This window comes from Dipodomys merriami, unplaced genomic scaffold (assembly GCF_024711535.1).
Source record: "Dipodomys merriami isolate MVZ:Mamm:240054 unplaced genomic scaffold, mDipMer1.0.p SCAF_21, whole genome shotgun sequence".
Lineage (NCBI taxonomy): Eukaryota > Metazoa > Chordata > Mammalia > Rodentia > Heteromyidae > Dipodomys > Dipodomys merriami.
In genome coordinates this window covers 6,306,278-6,316,004 of record NW_027203493.1, presented here as the reverse complement: position 1 = coordinate 6,316,004, position 9,727 = coordinate 6,306,278, and the positions used below count along the sequence as shown (strand labels likewise).

At 37.3% G+C, this 9,727-nt stretch overlaps 2 protein-coding genes across 2 annotated transcripts; both read right to left on the bottom strand.

Annotated features, from left to right (window-relative positions):
- Window positions 1–1,993: 1,993 nt before the first annotated feature.
- Window positions 1,994–2,920, bottom strand: LOC138833728 (olfactory receptor 4C45-like). The gene has a single exon (XM_070032023.1). It carries the CDS (start codon window positions 2,912–2,914, stop codon window positions 1,994–1,996), a length of 921 nt encoding a protein of 306 aa, XP_069888124.1. The 5' UTR covers window positions 2,915–2,920.
- Window positions 2,921–8,791: 5,871 nt separating this feature from the next.
- Window positions 8,792–9,727, bottom strand: LOC138833727 (olfactory receptor 4C45-like). Its single transcript, XM_070032021.1, has one exon. The coding sequence runs from the start codon at window positions 9,719–9,721 to the stop codon at window positions 8,792–8,794; it is 930 nt and encodes a 309-aa protein (XP_069888122.1). The 5' UTR covers window positions 9,722–9,727.

Here is a 9,727-nt window from a genome sequence, read left to right as displayed (position 1 = left end):
GTGCTGTCCATATTGAGCCACAGCTCTACTTCTGGCTTTTTGAGTCATTTATTGGAAATAAGAATCTTATGGACTTTCCTGCCCAGGTTGGCTTTGAACCATAATGCTCAGATCTCAGCTTCCTGAGTAGCTAGGATTATAGGTATGAGCCACTGGCTCACATGGCTTTATTTCCATTTGAGGCCCAGAAAGGCCTTGGTGATAAACTCATCCTTTGTTTCCAGGGACCAGGACTTAGGCTCTCAAAGCATCCTTGCTGGGATAACAACCTATCATTTGGCTTCTCTTACTCATAACAGGATTTCAATTATTCTATATCTTTAAGAGGTCCAGTCTTCTGTGATCATGGTCCATCCCCAGCATCCCAGATCCATTGAGGAGATCACTGAGGCTTACTTGGTGTTCACTTAATTTTTATTGATTTTTTTTTTGCACGAGCACATCAATTCAATTTCAAAAATTCATTATTTCATTTAGTGCATCTTCCTTTCTGTGGATAAAGTGTCAGGACTGATCAATCAGTTAGCTCATGACCATAGTTGTAATTTTTACTAGAGACAAGGCCCATTGGGTTTCTCTTTGACCTACACCCTTCTATTTCTTTTTTTCCCATTTCTTTGTAGATAATGATATATTGCCAGGATCCATCAACATGAAAGTTTTAAAACATTCCTTTTTGTGAAAATATTGTGGCAGTGCTCTCTTTCTCTGTATGGTTCATCCAAATCTGTTGGTGGGTACAAGAGGAAGACATTTGCAAACCTTTCAAACCTGAGAACATGGAAAGTATGTCAGTGTTCTTCTTGAAGGCATTACCTACGGGCTGATAGTCCCTTCTTATATAGTTGCTTTTCCTCTTTTGAATGAAACACCATTCTGGCTATAGTGGTGATTATGAAAGCTATCATGGATCTTGATGATCAGTTTCCATTTGTACTGGGACAACTATTGAATTTTTATTGTTGGTGCCAGTCCTTGGGCTCTACTCTTTGAGCCACACCTCCACTTCTGGCTTTATATTTTGGTAGTTAACTGGAGATAAGAGTCTCATGGACTTTCTTGCTTGGCTGGATTTGAACTCCAACCCTCAGATTTCAGGCTACTGCATAGCTAGGTGGATAGGTGTGAGCCACTGGCTCCTGGCAACTGTTAAAACTTTGTACTTTATCTTCATTGTGCTTTTCTTACAAAAATATTAAAACTTACATTTTATGACTGCTTTGGTAAGAATATAGATACAGGTTAGATTTATCCTACATCTTTTTCTTTTTGTTAGGCAAAGAAATTAAACATGACATTAAAAATATTCAGGGTTTTTGGAAGTATTCTGGCTCTGTCATGAAGAGTTGGAGGTGCTATTATCACATCTAAAAATTAATGTGCCCGTGGATAGAAGAATAGATTTAGAAAGTGTGGTACATTACCCTGATGCAATATTTGGCCACTAAAAGACCGAATCCAGTCCTCTGTAGTAACATAGCCAGAAGGTGGGTGAGGTCCTGTAAGGTAAGAAGCCTTGCATAGAAAGACACACACTGCATGTTCTCACTCACATATGAAAATACGAAGTGTTCACTAGAGTAAGAGAAAGAGATAGAGAAAAGAAGAAAATAGAATGCTTAGTTGCAAAGTATAATATCATAGTAAGAAAAGTTCTAGTGCTCTATAGGCCTAAAAATATTGATCATGACAATTACTATACATTTTATGAATAAGTGTAGAAAAAGTGACACAAAAATATGGTAAATATTGAAGGAGAAGGAAATGTTTACAACTTTAATGTTTTCAAACACATGAACAATATGTTACCAATTTGTATCCTATAAATGTATTATTCTAATTAAAAATTTGCTGCAGACAGGATAATTCAGTTTCCTCCTTGTAACCCGTTTCGATAAAATGATAAGAAATGTAATTATTACCTTGCCCATGTAATTGTAACCTCTCTGTACCATATTTTCACAGTAAAAAAAAATTAGTTTCAATGAAAGATTTACTTATCATCAATTTTTATTATTGGACCCCAGAGCTTCTTCATAGCCCTTTTCATTTCCTCATTCCTGAGGGTGTAGATTAAAGGGTTCAACATAGGTGTGACTAGGGTGCAAAACAAAGTCACAGCTTTGTCAGTGGGAAAGGAGACCATGGGCCTGAGGTACAGGTAGGAACAAGGTACAAAGAATAAGATGACCACAGTGATGTGAGAGGCACAGGTGGACAGGGCTTTGCGACGCCCCTCAGAACTGTGATTCCTCAGGGAGTACAGGATGTTCACATAGGAAGCCAGCAGCATCAAAAATGTGATTGAACACTGTGCCCCACTGTTGGCAGCGATCAGAGGTCCCAAAGTGTGAGTGTCAGTGCAGGCCAACTTCAGCAGTGGTATTAAATCACATGCAAAGTGGTCAATGATATTGGGGCCACAGAAAGGCAACTGAGCAATAAACATAACTTGGATCAATCCATGAATAAAACCCAATACTCCAGCTGCCCCCACTAGGAAAGAGCACACAGGGCGGCTCATGATGGTGGTGTAGTGCAGAGGCTTACAGATGGCCACATAGCGGTCAAAGGCCATGGCAATGAGCAAGATGATCTCTGCTGCAGCAAACACGTGTTCAATAAAGAGCTGTGTCATGCAGCCATTGAAGGATATGGTACTCTTCTCAGATGCCAAGTCCACAATCATTTTGGGAGCAATGGAAGTAGAGAAGAGAGCATCTGTAAGGGATAAGTAGGACAGGAAAAAGTACATGGGGCATCCCAGGGCTGGGCTGACAAAGATGGTGATGGAGATGAATGTGTTGCTTGCCAATGTGACCAAATAGGTGATTAAACACACAGCAAACAAGAGCTTCTGGAGTTCTGGATCCTGGGTGAGGCCCAGCAGGATGAATTCTGTCACATTGTTCATGGTCTGTATTAATGTTTCTTGGGTTTTGTGATTATGGTCCACCTAAAAATAAATAGTCCTTCTCAATGATGTGATTTTGAATTCAATACAATAATACTTTGTGACCTGTTTTCTGGAGCTACACATTTACTCACTTCTGTCATTTTTCAGATAGTTGTGAAGAAGATCTCATGCATATTATTTTATTCCTAGTTCATTTAATGTAATACTAATAATTCAGTCTTATAATTTGTCCAGGAAAGTATGCTTCTCTTAAGAATATCTACTGTGGCTCACTTCCTAACTCTCTTGTTTGCTCTAACACAAATCTTAAAAGTAGCTTAGTTTCCTTGTTTTGGGATATCAGCAAATGTCATCAATATTCCTTATTTTGAATTTATAATCAAAAACTCAGTCTTTATTAAAGTCATTTGTTTTCTGATACCAATGGTGAAGTCTTACCAAATCAAGACCAGCTGTGCTCTGTGACTCATTTTTCCCTTCCTTCATATGTAAATGCCGCACCCTAGAAATAGGGCTGCAGAAGGAATTTCGTCCTTTGTGAATGGTATGACCTATTGTTATTAAAGTTAACTAAGTACCATTTATTTAATTGTGCTTGATGCCATGTGTGGCTCTATGTAACTTCATTTCCTGTTCTTTTATTTTATCCTTTTGGATTGAGAAATGAAAATACTACAAAGTTCTATGAATTTTTATATATTTTTTATCTGTAAAAATACTGTTACATAAACAAGGTAATGAGTCCATTTCCTTTCAAGCATTGTTACCTCCTCCTTTGTTTTTCCCCTACCATCTCTTCCCTCCTACCTCCACAACTACATTCCCTATGATATTTTTATACCAAGTTTTCTTTGCAGTTGAACTTTGATCAGCTATAGAATTATGCTTTGGCTTAGATAAAAAATCTCCACTCAAATTTAACTAATAGAATTAAATGAAACATTACTCTGTCCTGTATATCTTACTGACAAGATATAAATATTTGGAGAAGGCAAAGATAAAATGACTTTTCCTTTGGCATCCATTCAGTAGCTTAGAAGAGAGTTTTAGTTATAATTGTTTACTGGCCAAAATATTGCCTGTTCAAAAATATGTAATTTTTGAGTGATTCAGTGGTGGATTTTCCAGAGTGAACATATATTGTGAGTCTAAGAGCATAATCCATTTTACTCGTTCTCCCTTTCTCTTTTTTCACAAATCTCTGCCAAAACACCAGACACATAAGTTTCCAAAGATAATTTTGCAGTATAAGTTAACATGTTAAGCTGTCATCATCAATACATGTCTGCAAGATCTTTGATTTTCAGGAAATTGTATTTTCTGAATTGTTCCTTTTCTACTTTGTCTCTTAAAAATGATGGCAATTACTAAAGCTTTACAATGTCGGTGTGTGTGGGGGGAGGGGGGTATGATTGGGTGGGGGGGAGGGGGAGGCTGGGAAGGGAGGTGAAGGGTAAACAAAGGAGGAGGCTGCAATGCTTGGTAAGAAATGTATGCATTATCCTGCCAATGTAATTGTAACCCCTCTGTACAGTATGTTCTCAAATAAAATAAAATAAAATTAAAAAAAATGATGGCAATTACTAATCATTTGCTAGTCATTTGTAATAGATTTAATTCACAAATCCTATTATCAGAGTGACAGCTTGGAAACCACAATAAGGCAACCTACCTCTTAAGGCTGTTACAAATATTAATGGATAGAATCAATATGCTTAATAAGGTATCAATATTTCTTATTAAAATTGTTGTTTAAAAATTATCAAGTCATTTTAACAGCATATGATTTGTCCAATTATAGATTATGTCTTCTGTTGATACTTACATGTTAATATGACCAAATGCATTTTCATAGTAAGAATACTCAGATTAAAGCCATATATATAACTCTAAAATGGTTTCAAAAATATACATTTTTTTTAATATAAGTTGAATGTAAGCCCAAATAAGTTAATATTAGAATTTGTGAAAAAGGTATAGTTTTCCCTTACCTGGGTTGAGTTGATTATGGAATCCTTTGTTTTTAGATTGAGTGCCATATTTTGGTTTCTTCTCCTTTGGCCCAATGTATGCACTCCATGAGATTCAATGTGGGACACTGGAAACATTATCTCTTTAGAGATTTCTCCATTTTGGACACTTTTGCTCTTGTAGCTTTCACTCTCAGTCTGAGTTTCCACAGACAATATATTGTTTCAGGTAGCAAACTGATTGTTCTAGGATTTAAGTAGTATACTTTTCTGTTTTCTTATGAAAGTCTAAGAAAGTCACACACACACGTATATACATATATCTATATATATCTCCTGCTATCTTTGAATTATGTTCAATCTAAAGTAAAACATAAGCAAAATAAATCCTTAACTGTCGAATAAAAAAACAATATATTCAAGTATAAAATGAGGAAGTATATGAAATTATCTTTGTTGGTTTCTGTCTCTTAATTATTTTGTCCAAATATTTTTTTTGTAATGTGTATACAAACATTGTATAGAGATAATATTTTTCTCTTTGCTCAAGATCTCCTCCTAATCCACTAAACTGAAGAATAGGGTCTCCAGAATAAATCTTCATCTTGTCCCATAACTCTGTGCCTGTCATTTATGCACAGACTCTTCCTCTGTTGTGATTCTTTATTCCCTGACTCTAGAAAAAGCCTTAAATACACTTTACAGAGTGCAGAATTTGGTGATCCTCTGGCCCCACTAGAGGATTACTTACTAGCTTTACTGAAGTGATTGCCAAGAAAATAGCCAATGTCTTTCACTTTTCCTAATTGGTGCAAAACAATGCCAGTAGTGATTAGGTCTAGATATGTGGCTGAGATGGGGTTAATGCTGTGCTTTGAGTCTAGTTTAGGATTTATATTAGATACTATACTTTTGAAAATTTCTTCATGCTTATAAATATAGTTGAATCTGGCTTAGGATATGGTGTAGTTTTAAGTAAATTTTAAAGATCAGTAGCTTTTCTATATGCCAACAATGAGAATAGGAAGACTGAATTCAGGAAGACAACTCAATTTGTATTAGCGTCAAACAATAACTAGTAATGAACTTCAATGAAGATGTGAAGGAACTCTATCATGAAAACTTTAAAAACATGAAAAAGGAAATTAAATCATATTTTATGAAATGGTAAACCCTTCTATGCTCCAGGATTGGAAGGAAAAACATCGTGAAAATGGCAATATTGCTTAAAGCTATCTGCACATTAAATGCAATACCTATCAAAATCCCCCAAACATTCTTCAAGGATATGGAACAAATAATCAAAAATTCATATGGAATAATAGAAGACCCTGCATAGCAAAAACAATTTTTAGCAGGAAGAACAGTGTTGGAGGAATATCAATATCAAATGTCAAATTTAATTAGAAAGCCATAGTAATAAATACAGCTTTCTATTGGCACAAGAATAGGCCTGAGGAGCAATGGAATAGAATAGAAGATCCACAAATGAACTCACCGGCCTATAGACACCTGATATTTGATAAAGGAGTAAAAAACATAGGTTGGAAGAAAGATAGCCTTTTTAACAAATGGTGCTGGCAGAATTGTCTATACATGTGCAGAAAACTGAAGTTAGATCCTTATGTATCACCCTGCACAAGAATCAATTCCAAATAGATTAAAGACTTCAGTGTAAGACCACCTACCCTGAAAATATTACAGAAAAGGATAAGGGAACAACTCGTGTCTGAGTTAAGATCCAGAATCACAACAAAGAAAGGTCGGATAAATGGGATTGCATCAAACTGAAGAGTTTCTGCATGGCAAAAGACATCACTAGCAAGACAAAGAGAAAACTCACAGAATGGGAGAAAATCTCTACTAGGAATGCATCACACAAGGGCCTCATATTTAAATTATACTTAGAGTTCAAAATATTAACTCCCCAATAAAACAAATCCTCATAGAAAAAACAACTCAGCTAATAAGAGACACTTAAAGAGAGACTTTTCAGAAGAAGTAAGAATGGCCAATGCAAATCAAAACAGCATTGAGATTCTACCTCACCCCAATGGAATTCTATCAAAATGTTTCTATCAGACAGAATGACATTGCCTGATTTGTAAGGAAATGCAAAGATCTAAAAAAAATATATTAAGCAAAGTAAGCCAGACTTAAAGAAAAATAGTTTCCCTCATTTGTAAGTATTAGAATGTGCCTATAAATGTACACGTAATCCCAATGGATAGTAAAAAACAAAAAAATCACATTTGGACATGATAAATTAAACAAAACTCTTAACACTCACACACTGAGACCAAAGGACAATATTCTTCGGAGAGGATCTCAAGGGCTCAATAGCTGTGTGCATATGATTCTATAAAATGATGCTTATTGAAATAAACTTCAAGACATGGAATCAGGAGAGTCTATTTTGTACTCTTTTCAGTTTTTTTTCTGTTTTTTTTTTTTCTTTTTTTCACTGTTTTTGATTTTTGTACCATTTTTCTTATATATAACCTTATGTGATTTAAGGAGGGGAAGAGGAAAAATAGAAGTGGTGGATGGGATAAAGGGGGAACTAATTCAACTGTGATACTCACTAGATACTATGTTCGAAATTAGCTACATAACTTGGAGTGTAAGGGTGTTGGGAGGGAAAAAATTGAGAGAAAATGAGGGAGGAGATGACACTTTTAAAAGAAATGTACTCATCTGGTTTATGTGATTGTAACCACTTACAATGTTTTTTAAAAAAATTATAAAGTATAGAGAATGGATTTATCCCTGAAAATATGACTCATGTGGACAGAATAGCTATTCTGAAGTGTGGAAATGTCATAACTCAAGATTATGTGTCTGAGAGTACCCTGAGTGATTGTTACAGTGATGTTATTGACAGCTGAGGAATTTGTGGAAGAATTCCTAGCTGCCAAAGTTTGAATACTTTAAAAGTCATATGTGATTACGTAGATGACAGGTTTTTCTGGTTATTTCAGAGGCATGTATCTTTTTTTCTGTACCGCACAGTGGAAGAATAATGACAGCTACAACCAAGGACAGTGCAGGATACAGGGCAAAGAATTGAGAAAAGAGAGAGAGCATAGGAAAGGGGGTACCAGGGCTCACTGGCTTCTGAACCCCTAGGTTCCTTTAACAAGCTCATTTATTTAGTTCAGTACAGGAGAGGTGACTACAGGTACCTGCAGAGACTAGGGTATCAATGTATTTTGAAGTTGCAACCATCTCCATGAGACATAGTTTGCATACAGATGACAACTGACTCCCTTCTCTTAGGAAGCAGACGGAAGCAACACACATTCTAGCATTAACTTGTCACTTCCAAGTTATCTCCAATAGTTTAAACTGTTGGTGCCAACCTCTGTCTTGCCTAGCCTGTTTGATCTTTCCAGGGTTCAGCTCTCACCCTTCTGAGTGTCCTTGAGATGCCCTTATATTCTCTTCACCCTATCCCAGTCTCACAGCTCGGCTCCAGAGTTCCCTACGACTTCATATGATTAAACACATGGTCTAACTGCCATTAGTCTGTGGTTGATAAATAATTATATTTATTATGCCAACAGTTTGGGGCTGAAAGGATCACTATTTTAATTTTAATCGATAAAAAGGAAGAATGAGTTTCTAGAAAACATCCCAACAGGGACTGGGAAGGTGGCTCAGTGGTAGAGCGCTTGCCTTGCATGCATGAGGCCCTGGGTTCGATTCCTCAGTACCACATAAGCAGAAAAAGCCAGAAGTTGTGCTGTGGCTTTAGTTGTAGGGAGCTAGCCTTGAGCTGAAATGCTGAGGGACACCACCTAGTCCTAGAGTTCAGGCCACATGACCGACAGAAAAAAAAATAAAACAAAAGCAAAACAAAACAAAAACAAAACAAAAATTTCTGCAGTTCCAAATTCAGAAATCATGAGATTTTCAGCTCATCAGCTTTCATTATTTGACTCCAGAGCTTCTTCATAGCTCTTTGCATTTCCTCATTCCTGAGGGTGTAGATTAAAGGGTTCAACATAGGTGTGACTAGAGTGTAAAACACAGCCACAGCTTTGTCAATGGGGAAGGAGACCATAGGCCTGAGGTACAGGTAGGAACAAGGTACAAAGAATAAGATGACCACAGTGATGTGAGAGGCACAGGTGGACAGGGCTTTGCGACGCCCCTCAGAACTGTGATTCCTCAGGGAGTACAGGATGTTCACATAGGAAGCCAGCAGCATCAAAAATGTGATTGAACACTGTGCCCCACTGTTGGCAGCAATCAGAGGTCCCAAAGCGTGAGTGTCGGTGCAGGCCAACTTCAGCAGTGGTATTAAATCACACGTAAAGTGGTCAATGACATTGGGCCCACAGAAGGGCAACTGAGCAATAAACATAACTTGGATCAATCCGTGAATAAACCCCAATACTCCAGCTGCCCCCACTAGGAAAGAGCACAAAGGGCGGCTCATGATGGTGGTGTAGTGCAGGGGCTTGCAGATGGCCACATAGCGGTCAAAGGCCATGGCAATGAGCAAGATGATCTCTGTTGCAGCAAACAGATGTTCAGCAAAGAGCTGTGTCATGCAGCCATTGTAGGATATGGTGCTCTTCTCAGATGCCAAGTTCACGATCATTTGGGGAGCAATGGAAGTGGAGTAGAGAGCATCCATAAGGGACAAGTATGACAGGAAAAAGTACATGGGGCATCCCAGGGCTGGGCTGACGAAGATGGTGACTGAGATGAATGTGTTGCCTGCCAGTGTGACTAAATAGATGATTAAACACACAGCAAACAAGAGCTTCTGGAGTTCAGGATCTTGGGTGAGGCCCAGCAGGATGAATTCTGTCACATTTTTCATTGTTTG

What these genes read in the sequence shown, in the direction of transcription:
- LOC138833728 (XM_070032023.1), bottom strand. Translation starts at nt 2,914, where the DNA reads ATGAACAATGTGACAGAATTCATCCTGCTGGGCCTCACCCAGGATCCA.
- LOC138833727 (XM_070032021.1), bottom strand. Translation starts at nt 9,721, where the DNA reads ATGAAAAATGTGACAGAATTCATCCTGCTGGGCCTCACCCAAGATCCT.